Consider the following 17,802-nt stretch of genomic DNA (forward strand, 5'->3'; position numbering starts at 1 on the left):
TGGAAAGGATGTGTTTACTCTTTTGGCATCTGTGATGGTTATGCCAATTTTTAAATATTTGTGGAAGTACAGCTTTCATTTGCAGGGAAATAATTAAGGAAGAAATAGAAACCTCATTCAGTCAATAAAACTTCTTAGACAAACTGAGGTTATTCTTTGAAAAATATTCTGCTTTAGCAGAGGGAGTGACCCAACCTTAGGCTCCTTTTCCATAATTATATTTTGTGGTCAGTTCATGCTTCCATTGAATTTGATTTTATAATTTTCATTGTTCATTGAGGTAGGGCAGGGATATTGGCGTATAATATACTGATGGTAAGATACTGATTTTGTCTTGTAAGGTTTCTTTAACTAGAAGGTTATGAAAGTATTGGCAGAGAACAACATAGAATGAAATTACACCCTTAAATGTTTCAGTATGTGACTAACTGTTAATAACATCTCCTTAGGAACGAGTGAGTAGCTGATACTACAATTTGAATATACAAGTATTTGAAATTAAAATAGGTGTGTGGAATGGATTGGGAGAATATAAATAGGACGAAGGGGATAAAACCGTTTAAAAGCCCACAAATTCCTGCTTTCCTCTAGACCCCAAAATGTTGTGGCTAAACATCTTTCTAATGCAATTTTAAATTTTCTACTGTTTTCTGTACATCTACTACTATTTCTTTTAGTACTGGATCAAACTCTAGAAATGTATAATCAAGAGCAGGTTTGGGTGATGGTGAGCAGGGTAGGTATTCTCATACTTGTGAGTGGTGGTAGTTGTGGGGAAATTTGTACAAGTTTGTTTATTGTTTATTTATCTGTTTAACACAGACCACAATTATTTGGGATGCCCACACTGGCGAAGCCAAGCAGCAGTTTCCTTTTCATTCTGGTAAGTCTTGATTTTATCATTCAGATTTGTCATCTGAAAAGACAAAAATGTTGTTTTTAAAAATAAATTTTAAAATCTGATGTTTGTGTTGATTATTTGCATAATTTAAGAATCTTACAGGTAGTCTTTGGTTACTTACCGTCCCATATTGGAATATTGAGAATGTAAACAAAGATGGATTTGTTCTGATTTTATAACTCACAGTTTTATTGCAGTTCCAGTGAAGTCATAGGAGACAAATAATCCAAGTATTCCTGACTTTGTGGTGTGCTGGCAGACAAATCATGTGGGCAGGCCACAGGGATTAGTGTTTCTCACCTAAGGACTGCATTTGTCATCCTCCTGCTGCAGAGGTCCCACCCCATATCCAATTGTATCCCATTGTTCCCCTGTTCTGGGGTTGTTTGGCCACAAACCAGCTGAAAGCTGTTCCCTGGCCAGCCTGGGTGGGAGTGCAGGAGGTCAGACAAATTGTTCTGTGGGCTGCATGCTGAGCAATCCTGCCAGAATCAGCTGGAAAAGAGTGGAGAGGATGGCAGACGTGCCATTGAAGTTCCTTTAAGAAACATGTCTCGTTCCCACTCTTGTTCTGCTCGTGCCACATTTCCAGAGCCATGACAGCAGTCAGAAACATCAACTCAGCATTTGCTCCAAGCAGCTCTCCCTGTGCTGTCTGCCATAAATAGCTGGCTTGATCAAATGGAACATGTTGCCCATGATTAAGCTTCCAAGTTACCACACCTTACAATGCTGGGATTAAGAAAGGAAATAAATCCTCACCCCTCCATGAGCAGGAGCTGCTGGTGGAGATGAGCTCATGCATGATGATGTGTGAAGCTGTGGGAACCTGTTCCTTGTGCTGATTCCTCAGATTTGTTTATAGATGACTTAACTACAGCTTGATGTCCTGCTGCACTGTCTTCTGTATAACCATTTGATTTCACATATGTTCCATATTATGATGACTTATATTAAATTTGTTCCATTTTATGTAAGACTTGTTTTAGCTGCATTTCTTACTGTTCATAGTGTAGATCTTCAGAACTGCTGTAAAATTAATGATTGCTTCCTGTTGGCTTTTATACCAAGGTGTGGTGCATGTTAAATTTGTACATCAAATTCCTGCAGAGTGTGTACCATAGCTTTAAATATCTTTCTTTTTCTTTTAGCACCAGCATTAGATGTTGATTGGCAGAGTAACAACACATTTGCCTCTTGCAGTACAGACATGTGTATTCATGTTTGTAAACTAGGACAAGATAGGCCCATCAAAACCTTCCAGGGTCACACAGTAAGTACTGCAAAAAGGGGGTTGCTCTGTGATGTTTTTATTTATGAGAGATGGGGGGCTCAGTAAACTTACCAGTACCCAGCACTTGTGTAATTGGTTACAGGCAGTAGAGGCACACATAGGTAGTTGTGGTTAAGGTCTTATGGTAATCACAATCTCTGTGATTATCAGAACAATTCTCTCCTCCATGTCCAGCTTGTTTTACCAGTGTCAGGGTACAAGAGTGAGCTTTAGGAGAAGCAGCATGGTAACTCCAAAACTTTATCAGGTGGTGTACAAGAATGCATGGGAAATGTGATAAATGGATAGCAAAAAGCTGTTAGTTGTTATTGTAGGCAAAGCTATGAATAAAAATTAAGTGTTAAAATCCTGACAATTATGCAAATACTCATAACTGCTGTCCAGCTTTATCTTTTGTAAGCTATCATTTTGTAATGGAAGGGAGGACTCCAACTAACTCTCATTGTTCACTTTTAGAATGAAGTAAATGCAATCAAATGGGATCCAACTGGTAATCTGCTGGCATCCTGCTCTGATGACATGACTCTAAAGGTAATGGGAGCTGTGGGCTGGCCCTTGTCTTTGTAGGCTCTGGAATGCATTCCCATTAGCCTGGACATCCCAGCAATATCAGTGTACTTGCTGTGTTGTCCTATATTCGTTCTTTTTTAATGTAACAAGGTTAGGCAATCCTAGAAATCCTTGTTAATCAGGGCCAAGCTTTGGTCCAGAGGACTTGTTACAGGCTGCCAGCCTGAGACTTGGAGCATGATTTATTAGGTGCTTTTAGCTGTGAACAGAATCAGGTCATTAATCATTAAGCTGTCACGCTTGATGGTTGCTTTTGGTTAAAAGAATAAAGTTGGAATGCATGTCAGGTAGCACATTCAGGAATGGGTGACTTGCTCCTTTCCTGGTTTTCTTCTGCTTTCCCCTTCTTTCTAGTTAAAATCTTTGGCATGTTGTTTCTTCAGAGGCCTTGTGCATTCCTGCATTTTTTTCCAGTTCATCAGGAGTCATTCTGCAGTTTTCAATCACCTACACTCATCCTCCAAGAGATTCACAGCTGTGTGCTTTTTGTAGAACAGGGGCAAACTTGTGAGTGCAGAGGACACTGCAGCTTACACATGTGGCTTCAGGGCACTCCAGACATCCTTACAAACCTGCCACCAGCAAAGATGAGATTGTTCATGCCTGACAGGCCTGTGCTGCTTCCATGGCACAGATGCTTTCCATTCACTGGGACCTTCAGCATTGTGCTTGGTAGAGTTTCAGGATCCATTTTTTACATTGACAGCACTGTCATGCTGGTAACCCTCGGGACAGTTAATTCCATCCAGCTCACTGTTATTTAATCAGGGAATGGCTGAATGAGTGGCCACATATCCCTCCTGCTGGCACACAGTCAGGCTCTGGCAAGGGAAATCACCTTATCTAAATACAAACACTTAAGCATTAAGCCTCCAGTCTAAAGCTGGGTGTCTAGACATCTCCAGTCAGCACTGTCTAGCACTGCTGAAGAGCAAGTTATCCTTTCCTAAGTTAAGTGTCTTAAGTCAAGTGTGCTGAGGAAACCCCTGAGAGCATCAGTTGTTCTCCATTGGCAGTGCATGGAGTCAGAATAGCCAGCTTAAGCCAGGTATTTAATACTTAAACAGCTGAAACTCCAGGGTGATGAATTCCAGTCTGGAGCCTGAGCTGCTATTGCTGCTGCCTCTCCAGGAGCAGAGGTGACAACTGGGAATGTGTCAGCATTTGTGGGATTCAGCAAATTAACTTCTTGGTGGCTGTTTCAAATGGAGCCCAGGCTGGAAAGAATGTTACTGTTTTATTCAGGATTAGCTCAAAAGCCAAGTGCTGGAGGCTAAGTCTGCACATCACTAATCACTTGTGGATCGCTTGCTTTTCAATGGCAGAAGGAATAAATACCAGGTTTGGAAGCACATGGAAGGTGCCTAGGGATTTATTTACTTGGTCAGTTTCTATCTACAGCTTAACACTAGGGCAGCTGATACAGACTCTTTCATCCATGCTAGTTTTGGGAAGAGAAGCTAGGTTTGATCCCATCAATTAAACTGGAAATACAATTTCAATTCTGTCTGCACATTGAAAATCAATTTCCTCTTCAGCAAAGCAGCAGTTCGGAAAAGCACCATTTGTTTACACATGCACCTCAATTGCAGCTGAAACATGCTCCTGGTAGCTTTTTCCAACAAAAAATGAACTGAAAGCATTACTGAGACATTAAAAATAACATTCAAGTGGTTATCCACCATATAAAATTTCTGCCATATAAAAGCCTTCCCAAATCCCTTCTGTAGAAGCCATGGAAACTCTTAATAGAATGAAGTTATTTTGTTTGTTGAGTATGATCATGCAGGAATTGGAGTCCTCTAATGACCTCTGTGAAGTACTGAACACTGAAATCTGGCAATGCAAATACTAATATGTCAGGAAAATGCCATAGTGGTATTTGTGTCTCTGGATTTGTATGAAAACAGAAAATTTCTCTACTATCCCTTTATTTCACTCAGTCTGTGTAGCAAGAAGTTCATTTAAAAATAGGATCATGGTATTTTATCAACTCAGGCATGAACATTTACATGCTGCTCTTCTCATTTCAGCATCTGTTCTCATCCCTGCACTTTTCAAGGGGTTTGCAGTTCACTCAGGCAGTTTGGTTTCTACAGGCAGCACCTTTATTATTCATTAGCCTCACTGGGGACTTAGAACACAAAGAATGTAAGGTCCTGGAATAAAACTTGGCATAATTACTCTAGAAACCTAGCAGTCATAGCAAATGTTTTGAGTGGCCTAAAGATAACAGCCTGCAAATGATACAGAAGAAACATGTAAAACTATTTTAGTATGATGTTGTGCTAAATTATTTGTGTTTTCCTCTTTTTTTATCATAGATCTGGAGTATGAAACAAGACAGTTGTGTCCATGATTTACAAGCACACAACAAAGAAATTTATACTATCAAATGGAGTCCTACAGGACCAGGAACAAATAATCCAAATGCCAATCTTATGTTAGCAAGGTACTATTTATTCCTGGTTTTAAATGCTTGTTAAACATTATTTTTTACCTCACTTTCTATATCTGTAAGTTCACAGAATGTTTTGAAGTACATAAGATACTTTATCATATTCTATTTGTATTATCAACAAAAATATATTGAATTGAGATGTAATTAATCTGTCTTTTTTTTTCCTTGATAGTGCATCCTTTGATTCTACTGTTAGGTTATGGGATGTAGACAGAGGAATTTGTATTCATACTCTGACAAAACATCAAGAACCTGTGTACAGTGTAGCTTTCAGTCCTGATGGCAGGTACCTGGCCAGTGGCTCCTTTGATAAATGTGTACACATCTGGAATACACAGGTATTGCTCTTGTCTGTGTTGAGAAGTTTGTGTTTTGGTCTTTTCCATCCTTCCAAACTTTGCTTATCCATCATACTTCAGCCACAAAGAGCTTTATCATTGCTAACACATTGGTTTTCTCTTTGTTCTGGGATTATTTCTTTTAATGGTAGTACATTTAATTTCTCTCTTTGAATGGTTGCCTGTGGTGAGGTAGTACTTGTCTTTACATTGTCTTAGCAAAAAAACCCAAAAAGACATAAAAACAAGCCAGAAAGATCCAAACCAAAAATTCTGACACCAGCAAAACCCCACATTGAACAAAGTTTCTCCAAGAATATATTTAATCCAAAAATAGTCTTTGTTAACTGTGAACTTTAAATTCCTGATAAAACTGGGGCTTTTGTGAAAAATGATGAATGGGTCTAGACGTACTAATCTGATTGGCTGTTTCATTGAATTTCACTGACAAACAAGAGAATGCAAAGTGAGGGAAGATAACGGTGTCAAAGTATTTCTATGAAACTTTCTCAAAAAGGACACTATTACTTGTTTTGTATTTCTGGCAGAAAAAAAGGCATGTTATGTCCAAAGTCTAAGGACCTTGTTGTCAGGCATGATGCAATCTCTGGCTACTGAACATTGAGTATAAATTTCTGAAAGGCTCATTTTATCATTTTAGTAATTGGAAGTAGTCGTGACCATCCCCAGTTTTGCCCATCAAACACAGGAGCTCAAGATGCAATGGTTGTGCCACATTCTTTAACAAGGCGCTGAGATTGTCCACAAATCTCTTCTGGACCACTTTCCTCTGAGAATTTTAGCTTTTCAAAGCAGTGGGGAAATGTTACATGTACAAATTGTGCTTGGTTTTGTTGTATTAATTACTTGCCTTGTCCCTTTTTTAGACAGGTGCCCTAGTTCACAGTTATCGGGGAACAGGAGGGATTTTTGAGGTTTGCTGGAATGCAGCAGGAGACAAAGTTGGAGCAAGTGCTTCAGATGGTTCAGTAAGTGTTGCTTGACTTGGCTGGTGTTCCAGTAACAAACATCTTCTGGAAATCTTTTAGCCAACACTGGAGACAAAATTTCCTTCTCTAGCTGAAGGTTGAATACAGCCAGCTCAGCTGTAGGTTTTCAGCTGTAACCCTGCTGTGGTATTTTAAGGAGAATATCTTTATTCCAGTCCAAAGACCTCAGAAGGTGGAGATATTTCCAATTTATATTTTCTGTTCCTTCTGGGGCTTACTGTGTCAGTGTGTTCAGTGTGGCTGGTTTGGAAACAAATTTGTTTTTCTTTCTCTGCCCTTTTCAAGGGAAGATGCTCAGTGTAGGTGATATTATTATAATGCATGACAGGAATAAAATACCTTCTGCATTACATTCAACAGCAAAACAAAGTGCAGATTTCCAAATGCTTGTAATTAAAAAGTTCCTAAAAATGTCAGCAGCTATATATAAATATCAGTCTGCTTACTTTGCTTAGGAAAAGCAGGGAATAAAATCATGTTTAACTAAACATGGATGCTCCCACTGTCATTTCACTGCAGGGTGTTGGAGCATCTCCTCCTGGCTGCTCTGACACTGCCCTGCAGAGAGCTGCAGTGGGATGGGAATGTGCATGGTCTCCATAAGGAGCACAGCCCTGGGGCTTTTGCTTGACTCTGTCTCACCATGGTTGGCAAAGAAAGAGGAGAGCCTAAGGAAAAGCAAAATTAAAGTAAAGTAAGGCTGATAAGGGAATAGTGTTTTGAAGTGCTGTAGCTTCCTTTAACAAGTGTCAGCAAAAAGCCATCCTGGCAGCTCAGTAGTGCAGAGTCTCAGGTGGCATCTTAGCACAGGTGCCAAAGCAATTCCCTCCTGAATGCTCCTTGCTGGTAAGTAATGCTGTTCTGTTAGAGTTCAAATAAAAAAATAAGAAGTTCTGGATTTTAAGAAGCCTGAATTCTAGAGAATTAATTTTGATTGTTCTTTATATAATTTTAGTCTTGTAAGTATACACAATATCATAAAAAGATAAAAGCTCAAGGCATATCCCGAGCAGAAATTGATTATCAGTCCCCCAGATGACCCTTTTTTGTACATGCTGTGTAACCTTTCCAGTCCTGTGTAACCTTTCCAGTCCTCCAATTAATTTGGCCCAAGAGGCTGATTGTACTTGGAATAGATTTATTTTCATTTAGTTTCTGATATTTTAAAAATGTTGGGCTTAATTTGTTCTATATTGTTCCCTAGCAAAAGCCCTTCTCCTCCACTCTGTTTTAAATGTGCTTGCACCTGGTGTTATCTTGTGTGTGGTTATTTTTTACTAATAGATTTCTATATCTGACAGACCCAGCAGCACTGGGTCTGTCAAATATGGAAATCTAAGCACTACTCAGTGGAGATTTTGGCAAGACTAAAACTGGAATTTGTACACTGTTAACTGTTTTTCTGATCTGTTTTAGTACTTGTAAAAATATAAAATGAAATTAGAGTCAGTTCTCAGCCTCACAGTATTAAATAACAGGCAAACAGCTTGCATAAAATGTTGTTGCTGCTCTGATTGTAATTCTGAAGGCAGCAGTGCCTTAGTTCATTAATGGCTCACCTGTTCGCTTTGATATTATTTAATCATTGTTAATGGATACAAGGTGAAGCTGCCAGAGCCACGTGTCAGGTTTTGCTGTGACGCTTCCCCCAGAGCTGTGGGAGCCCGTGGTGCTGTGCAGCTGCTGCATGTGTGTCTCTCTCTTTGCAGGTTTGTGTACTAGACCTCCGGAAATAGCGCTCTTAGTTGGAAGCCATGGACCGACTATGAATGTGTACATAGCCAAAATGACTGTCCCCGACCCATGTACTGCTATAGTCCCAATCGAACCATGGCCAGTCCACTACAGCCAAATGTAAAAGAAATATATACATATACTGTATATAAAAAAAAAAAAAGAGAAAAAAAAAAAAAGAGGAGAAAGAAAAAAAAAAATTTACACCCTGAAGAGGATGACAGAGTTTTGTCACAGCTTGTGAATCCTGTTCACCAAGTGCTGGAATCTGCTGTGCCCCAAAATAACATTTAAAGGTTTTTGGATATGAAAAACAGAAGAGAGCGAGAGAGAGAGAAATATACCATATACAAGAGCAGACCCATATACATACCAAAATCAGAAGATACTAATGGCAGCCTTCATTACCCCTTCCCCCATGAGATCCATTCTCACGTGGATTTTGTGGGGTGTTTTTGTTTTCCTTCTCAGTAGTTGAGCAGTTTGTGTATACAGAGAAAATGGACTTACAGAAATCTGCAGCAGTAGTTTTTTTTCCTTTGCTTTTAAACATTGAGTTTTCTGTTTTGTTTTGGTTAAGTTTACGGATGCATGAAGTAAGGGAGTGATTTAGTTTCTTGTTTATATTTTTTCACCTTGGAAAAAAAAAAAAAGGCATTTCTTTGAAACATGTTTTGATGCATTCTTTGAAGAGGTAGTTTGAACCTGATAATGTTTGGTACATTTTGTGGCTCCCAGAGCACAATTTTGTGAACAGAGGGAGGGGTGGAAAAGGGATTAGGGAGAGAGAAGAAAAAAAAATCCTTCTTTGCAGCGTGATATTCCACGTCCTTCTCATCTACAAAGCAGGATGGAAATGGGTATAATGCTATGTTTGATTTTCTGGTGACATGGCTGAAATGCAGTAATTTCTTATCTGGGACATAATTCTGCCAAAAGTAAGAACAGAAGGGCACAAAAACACAGGAAAAAGAAAACAAACAGGGATGCAAAGAAAAAAAAAGGACAAAAAAAAAATAAAGAGGAAAAACGCATCTTCTGTTGTTTTAAGACCATAGCTAAAATATGGTTAAATTGTGCACTATTGTGAAAAGGAGCAAAGTATAGCTGGGGGATTTTGTTTAAGAGGTTAAGATCTTTCTGGACAAGGGTTCATGCCACAGCTTCTTTGAGAGTTGCCCATCATTATTTGTAGGAGCTTAGATGTATAATTGTAACCAAACTCCAGTATTAAAAGTATTTCATGTAATTTTTCTTTATTAAAATAAAATCTTTGGCATATATTTGATAACACTGCCATTAAGAGGCAAAATGTTTACTACCTTAGATTTAAAAAAAAAAGATCTTAAACAGAGGACTTGCTTCAAGTTTATTTTAATAGCAGTGATTCAGCTTATTTAAAAGATGAATACTTGCACTAATTCCCCTGCTGCTCCAGTCCTGCAGTTTATTGTATCTTGTGACTACATTTTTTTCCAAATATAGGGTAGATGTAAGCTGCTATTTTTTTAATAATCACTACTATATAGTGTCTTTTACTCTGTTTACAATATCAAGTATTTTTCTTACAATGACAGATGTATATGGCAAACCTTTTTCTGCTCATGTGATTAAAAGTATACTAATAGTGATTTTATTTGTAAATGATAGCATGAGGTTGTGTTTATGCGTATGTGTAGTCGAAAAGGTTGCATCATGTCTTGCATAAGATTCCAAGAGTGTAAATTTATAAAAAGAGAGGTTGTCAAATTTATGTCACAGACATTTTACTTAAGGAATGGTTTATATTACAGAGCTTTGCAAAGTTATCGGTTTTATAACACTATTTCAATCACAATTAATTTTGTGACTTATGATTGTTAGTCTCTAACCTATTTTTTTATTCATTTGGGGTTCTTTTTCCCCTGTCCAAGTTAAGTATAAATTCATTTAATTGAGATAATGCAGCTTTGACATTTAACCATTGTTCTTTAGGCACCGATTTCTGCTATTTCCATGAAATAAACATGACTTGAAGCAAGTCTGAGTTTGGCTAAGGTAGGGTAGCAATTTGCCAGTGGTTAAGACAAGTCAACAATAATACATGGTTTATATACAGCCCAGGATTGTACTGCTATCATACACAGCATTTAAAACCAACACCAAGTCATATCCATAAAGACAGTTATCTGTGGTGGTTCTGTGCCAGCTATTTTTAGGGTTTTGGAACATATTGCAAATGTTTAGAGCAATTACCCTGTGAGTTACAATATGTAGGAAACCTAATATATTGAGTGTCTGGCACTTGAAATATTGCTTTTATTGCTGGAGGTCCATGACTGTGGCTGACCTCTGTCATTTAATGAAAAAAAATAAAAATAAAAAAAAATTCTGTGCAATAATTTTAAACTGTGCTCCCAGGAATAGACACAAATGTTTTGAGTATGTTTAAGCTGCATTTTTCGTTTAGCAATGCATTTGTCAATTGCACTGAATTTAAATCTGAAAGTCAGAAGTGATTCTTGATAGTACTTTTGTATTTTAATATGGACAGTTTATTCATTTTCATAAAAGTATTGGATGATTCTTTCAGCCAATCTAAACCGAATTGTGGTGGAATTCTGTGACATAGCTGCAAAATCACACAGCCATGTTTTAGGGTGTTGCCATTTTCCTCTTTCTCAATCATCAGCTGTTTTTTGGTTGCAATTCTAGTTGCTTCAGCATAGCATCCCACACTCAGAAATAGAGAACACCAGAGCTCCAGAGTGTCCAGGCAGGGCTGTCAGCAACGTTGGCTCCATGGGCTGGAGTGTGGGGCCAGGCCAGCGTCCCCGAACCGAGGTGTCCCACTGCCGCGGGGCCAGGGAGTGTCCCCAGGCCCGGCAGTGTCACAGCAGTGTCCCCGAGCCCAGCTCTGGCCGTAGCTGTCCAGCTGTCCTGCCTCGCATGCCACAGTGCTGCTCCTGCTCCCGCTCGCCCGGAGCCGCCGCGCGCCGCCTTCTGCCACCCCGCCAACCAAAAACCAGACAAAAACACCGCAGAACCCTGACGTTAATTGCTGGTTTTTACAGCAGAAAGGCCTCGTGTTCCAGGGTGGGGTAGACTGTCCAGATTGCTCCTTTCAAAGGGGAAGCCAAATGGCAGCAAGGCCGTGACTTTGTGTAGCGTGCACGTGCATGCTCAGTCTTACGGATGGAGTCATTCCCATTTTTATCAGTTCAACAAGATAACAGGCAAATATCCAAACAGAGGATAAAAGGAAGGGGAAAAGCTGGGCTCAGAATTAATGATGGGGTAAGAAATGAACTGCTCTTGAGTTCGCTGTCTTTCTGTGCATCCATCTCAGAATCCCGTTTGTCATTTTTGCATGACCAGATCCAGGTTTCTGTAGAGTTCGTCTTTTTCTATTTTTACTTCACCTTTTTCTGCATTTTTAAATTGATGTAAAGATTCCCAACCAGTGGACTTTTTAGTGTAGTTAAGAGAATATCTAGGTCTTCATAAAAGCTTTTTTAGACTCTTTGTAATGTTGATAAACTGAGTTTATTCTGGGACTACCATTGTGCAGGGTTATTTAGCATGTCTACTAGATGATTGGAAATCTTATATGAAACACTAAAAGTGCCTCTTTTTCTGGGTTGGGTGGAGGGGAGGTAGTAGTTACCAGAGTCAGAACGACATGGCATTTCGAAGCATGTTTCTTGATTTTGTGACACTTTAATGCATCTTGAGAGAAAGGCCAAAGATTTCTACCAATTTTAATTGATTTTCATTTTAGAAAGCACTCCTTTTTCCTTACACTGCTTACCTCATGCTGGGGCGTCTGAGGGGGAATGTCCTTTGTGTTTAGGGAGAGCAGTGGGCGGCACAGGGAGTGCCGGTGTGCCAGCAGAGCCACCTCAGCAGCTGACACCTTTAATTCATTAAAGGAGCTTCATTGCAAACTGGGGGGTTCAGCCTGTAAATACAAGGCTGTTCAGAGCAGAGGGGAGCCTTGGGATCTGATTTTTCCAGTCTTTACTCCACCAGGAATCCCACTCTCTCAGTTCACCCTCGCCAGGCGAGCGCTGGCTGTGCCGTGCCCCAGTGTGGATACAATCAGCCTCATCCCCTCCAGCCGAGGGTCCCCAGTGCCCGCGGGGCTTTGCCAGAGCAGGGCCTGCTGGATTTAGCCCAGTTCCTTTTTTTGGCTGATGAGCAGGATCGCTCCTCCCTTCCCAAAGCCCTGTAGAGCCATTCCCCGGTGGGATCATCCCACCCTCTCCAGACGCCTGAAGAAAGCAGAAGCAACATTGTGGCATGTTAGCAGCAAATGCGGCTTCGGGAGACAGCAGTCAATCTCCATCGAGATCCCTGACATTTTCCGTAGGGAGGGAGACATGGAGCAGTCTCACTTCTCCCTCCAGAGAAAGCTCTGAAATACCACGAGCTGTGAAAGTGTGACTGTCTTCACTGTCAGTCTGGTGGGAGGCAGACCAACCAGGAGAGTCTGCCATTTCGAGTGGATTGCAGATTTAGTGTTAATAGTGCTTCAGATCAGTAGTTTTGAGTACATAATTCGCTTTCTCTGCCTTTGAGTTTGAAGCTTGACAATAACTTGAGGCATGTTTTTGTTTTGTTTTTGTTTTTTTTTTATTTTTAAATAATCATTCATTTTTACTTCATAATGTTTTTTGACATTTGTGGGTAAATACAAGAAAACAGTCTGCATGTTGTTGCTAGTCCAGTGTACTTTGCAATCTTGTCCTCAACAGACTGCAGTGTGCAGAACAGTAATTCTAGAATACAGAAGTAATTTTCTCTCTCTCCTGACATTGACATTGTAGTTGTAATGGTTTCATTTGGAGTTACAAATCCTTTGGGTCTAATTCTGTGAGCCTACCTATAGCACTGGATTAAAATGTCTGCATCATTTCTTCAGTTATCCAGTTAAACTACAACTGTTGTAAAAGTGTAAACCAGCCCATGACAGTTTTTTGTACTTGTTTAAAGGACTTTTATTGTTCAGTTTTCATGATTATTGTCTAAAGAAGACTGATATAGATGTTCTATACTGTCCTGGACCATGTTAATTACACTTTATGATGTATTTTGGTTCTACATCACAATGATTTGTCCCCAAGGCCCTTATATCCCTTCTAGGCACATTTTCTGTTGCAGTTTCCCTTTGCATTGTATTGCTTTGACAACTGTAATTTGAATCAGATCTGAAAGAGGTCCAGAATAAAATATATTTTGATATTACCTTGGCTGAATGTTATATACCAGTAATTTTAGGTGCTTGGGATGGAAGATTTGCAGATCATTAGGCTGGGGAAGTGACAGACTGAAACACTATTTTTACTATTTGGTTTGGCACATTTTCACATAAGACAAGGTGCAAACAGCAGCAGGAGCTAATGCAGTGTGTGGCTGCAGGATCTCCACCCTGTCCTGCTGTTCCATTTAGGGGAACTGAATTATTTTGTGCTTTACATGCTCCATCTTCCTCTCACCCCCACACCTGAGGAACAGAAGCCGATTCCAGGGGTGCTTGCAGCTGTGTGGAAGATTCTGGAGGCGTGGGAGCAGCTCCTCCCTGGTGATGGAATCTCACATCGGGGGGATCTGGTGGTGCAGAGTGACTCAGTTTGGCTGTGCAGAGCAACCTTGTTTGTGTTACTGTATTGCAGATAAATGTGTGAAACCATTCAGATTCACGTGTGAAATAGCACACATCCATCATGTATATAATGATTTCATTCCTTTGGAATTGTGAGTCGTGTCATTATCTAAGTGAGGGAACTTGGGCAGTTTCTTTTCAATGTGTCAATGTTTCTTTTCAACGTGTCACCAATTTATGGTGAAATTGCTCCTTTTTCTTGTAGATTGCTGATTTGCTCTATATACAAAAGTAGTAGCTTTCTCAGTAATGCCATCTAATATTTTGAAACTTGCTGTTGAAAAATGCCTGTAATGAACTGAAAGCAGAGGAGTGACTCTGTTTTACAAGTGTAAAACCAGTCTTGCCTTCCCTTCACCTGGAGTCTGAGCACATTGCAGGATTTCTGCATCACGTGGATTTTGAGGCAGCAATGTTGGAGCAGTTTCATGGTTCTGAGACAGAGTGTGAGCTGATATTTCATTAGTGCAAATGCAGGACCCACAGAGCAGTGTTTGTTATGTGTTGTTCTCACATGGTAGTGGTGGCCAGATCCATCCTGTGAGGAGGAGGCAGCATTCCAGGTAGGTGCCTTATTTCCCTGCTTCCCTTCCCTTCCCAAATCTTCCCTTTGGTCTTTAGTTACAGCCTGATTCTTACAGCTCTGTAGGAGCTTGTGGTCTCAGGTATTCATAAAATCCATGTTCCCTGCCTCACAGGGAAATGATTTAATGGAAGTCAGAGCAATATCTTTGGTTTGCTGATGTCAGCACGGGGCAGCTGTAATGGAATAATAATTTGGGAGGGATTTATTGATGATTCTGTAGAGAATGATGATGCCCTAGTTTGTATTTGTCCTTAAGGAAAGCTGACCCAGGAGTTCTGCAGTGCAGGAGCTTTCTGGTTATCTGACTAACTGAAAATTGGTGCCATAAAGGCTTGGTTCAAGGATTAATAAAGACAGGTTTTTCTTAAGAGATGTCATATGTAAAGGTTCTGCTTCCAGATTAATTCCTCAGTTACTAAGTCAAGATTTTGGCTTAAAAAAATGTCAAGACATCTTGATAGAGGTTGAGTACTTTCAGCAGACTATTTTCTTTTTTGCTACAGAGGTTTTCTGACTTGTTCTAGATGCTGAGTGCCCTGATTTTAACCTTGAGAACGCTGTATTTTGAGCTTTCTGAGTTGCATGTTCTTGAACATTTTCAAGACTTCACTGGACTGGTGACAGCTCAGACTGAGTGTCCTGCCTTCCCAATTAGAGAATCAAAGGGCCCAGCTCACAGTGATGCCGTTGGGAAATTCCCAATTATTTCAGTGCAAGCAGACCTAGGGGCAGCACTGCTGAAAAGAGATGTTGGTGGATGAAGGACTTTTTATTCTGACATATCAAAAATCCATCCATTGAAGATCAAGTTTCCTGTGCTGAAGTACTCATGCCACAAGCCTAAGGCACCTTTTGCTCCTTGTGTTGTCTCAGCCTTGGTGGAAACCGTGACATCTGCAGGCTCCATTTAGTTTAATTTGTGCCTTTTTCCTTGTTTCAAATGTTTTCTGCTGACAAGAATATCTGAAGGTTTGGGGCCTGCCTTAATAAATGCCAGGCAGAGGGGCACAGGTTGGAGTTGTGTCATGTGGAATGGTTGGGGGCTCCCCAAAGCTGCCCTGGGTCCCCACAGCCTCTTTCTTGCTCTGGGAATTGTGCTGAGCATCATTTGCTGTTCCTGCAGCCACTTGGAGCACAGTGTCTGCTGGCTGTTGTACTTGGGCTGCACTGGAGCTCTCTCTTTTATAAATATGGAAAAATCCTTTTTTAACGACACAATAATCATGTATTCATATTACTTGGGAGCCACAGTAATTTTAACTTATATCCCTTAATTTCTCAAAAGTGATTAGTTTTTAAAGTAGCAAATTCCCACCACAGGACAATAGTGAAGAATTGCACTTAGTTTACTTCTTAAATAGTTACTTGAAAGTTTTGCAGTTCTTTCCCTTTCTGTGGCTGCAGCCCATCTGTCTTCAGCTTGCTTGAACGCTGCAGAAAAGCCAGGTGCTGATTAGGTGGATGGGAACAAACTGCTTTCTAGCAGTGAGTAATTTGAAGCCAGGAGCCAATTCCCAAGACACAGAAGTAGGAGTTTGTGTAGTTGCAATTCTGTCGTTTACCATCTCATGCTCAGATTGGTAAAACTTGCTGTGTGTGCTGAATTAAATATTCTATTATTTTATCCTATTTATTTCTATCCAGTTCCTGCAGCTAATTCTGTGGGAAAATCATTCAATATAGTTTTCATAGGGAACAAATTATAACTTTGCCCTGTGTGTTGTTCAAGCAGGAAATTCTCCAATAATTCTTGGAAATGTCAGCTGTATAGAGATGTAGTTTGGTGCTGCTGTTTGGACAATGATTGATCTCCAATTTGGGGCTTTAGGTATATGATTTCTAACCTTGGGCATTCAAGAGCAAAATACCTGTTGACCCATTTATTTATTTATCTCCTGGCTTATTGCTGTTTGCTTGGCTGGGTGGATAAATCGACTCAGTGTTTCCATCAAAGGCTTTTCTAGTTGCAGGTAAATTGTGCCTCTGAATTGGACAATCAGAAACAATAAGGATGAGAACTCTGTGCCCATAGTACTCTGTTAGTTTGAAATCAGCACATTTATGACTTTCTTTGCATTTGCAGCTGGATCACTTTTTACATGGATATAGGAATTCCAAGAGTTCTGTCCAGCTCTTCAGCCATTTTATTCCACTTTCTCTGTGAGGACTTGTAAATGAGCAGAATAAAGGGGAATACTTTTGCTTTTGGAGTTTCTGTTTGAAAATAACAGGAGTTACCAAGGGATGAGGAAGGTGGGGAGAAATGTCTGAGGCTGTAGGTGAGGAAGGGCAGGGGGAGTTGCCCTTTCCTGGTCCTGCCAGGCTGCTCTCCAAGGCTTTATTGAAATACTGCAATAACCTTAATGGTAAAACACTTTCCTCTCTAACCTGAATCTTCTGTGCAATTAAAAATGTAGCATTTTGTCCACCCTGAATGTGAGGGGGCAAGAAAGCTATTTATTGTCCACAGCAGCCTTCTGTGTCTTTGAAATCTGTTGTGTCTTTTCTTCTTTAGGCTGAACCATGCTCAGAGTGTCTTAATCAATTTATCAACACCAGCTGCTCTCCTTGACAGACAATCTAATGAATACTGAAATAAGAATCTTGTTTATAAGAAATACGATCTCTGAAACAAGGAAAGGAGAAACAGAAAACAAAATAAGATTTCTGGTTTTGCAATTCTGCTATAATAACTGTTGAGAAGTAGCTCAGTATTTTATAGCAATTTATAATTTTTGCTTGGCTGATGTCCCAGCAATGAGCCCTCTGGTTTTTGGAAGTTGTACGTAAACACCTTTTTTCCCTTCTGCAACCTTTGTGTTCCCCTTTCGTGGTTTTTGGCTAGTGACAGGTTTATGTCCAAGGCTGCCTAGCAGGTCTGTGGCAAAGCTAGGAATTAAATTCAAAATTTCCCCCAGAATAGGACAGAGGACCAGGCTGAGGTTGTATCTGCCCATGGCTTCTACCTGAGACCAGCACTGTGACTGAAATGTTCCAGAAACCATGAGAGTGGAGAAGGGCCCCTGGGAAGCAGGGCCTGAAACAAAACAGAAAAGTGAATTCAGGAAATGCTCCAGTGATACATTAAGACGTTGGTAATAGTTACAAAGAAGAGAGAAAAAATGTTAACTGCTCTATATTAAACATGCTTTCAGCAGTAAATGCTTTTTAATATGATAAAAATGTATTTCAGAAATGTATTTCTGTCTCATGGAAAACCACATATTCCTGGTTTCTGACCACTGTCTTAAGAAGGACTTCTCT

The 17,802-nt window shown here is 40.0% G+C and overlaps 1 protein-coding gene across 4 annotated transcripts in view; it reads left to right on the plus strand.

Annotated features, from left to right (window-relative positions):
- The window catches only part of TBL1XR1 (TBL1X/Y related 1), a 108,530-nt gene extending 94,996 nt beyond the window's left edge, over positions 1 to 13,534 (plus strand). For all 4 annotated transcript variants that reach the window (XM_074547415.1, XM_074547416.1, XM_074547417.1 and 1 more), the window contains 7 exons: positions 823 to 883; positions 2,053 to 2,174; positions 2,652 to 2,726; positions 5,090 to 5,217; positions 5,399 to 5,564; positions 6,452 to 6,553; positions 8,284 to 13,534. In XM_074547415.1, coding sequence (XP_074403516.1) covers positions 823 to 883; positions 2,053 to 2,174; positions 2,652 to 2,726; positions 5,090 to 5,217; positions 5,399 to 5,564; positions 6,452 to 6,553; positions 8,284 to 8,310 — 681 coding nt within the window. In that variant the 3' untranslated portion in view covers positions 8,311 to 13,534. The remainder of the gene's footprint in view (positions 1 to 822; positions 884 to 2,052; positions 2,175 to 2,651; positions 2,727 to 5,089; positions 5,218 to 5,398; positions 5,565 to 6,451; positions 6,554 to 8,283) is intronic.
- Positions 13,535 to 17,802: the final 4,268 nt, after the last annotated feature.

This window comes from Zonotrichia albicollis, chromosome 9, assembly GCF_047830755.1.
Source record: "Zonotrichia albicollis isolate bZonAlb1 chromosome 9, bZonAlb1.hap1, whole genome shotgun sequence".
In the NCBI taxonomy this organism is placed as follows: domain Eukaryota; kingdom Metazoa; phylum Chordata; class Aves; order Passeriformes; family Passerellidae; genus Zonotrichia; species Zonotrichia albicollis.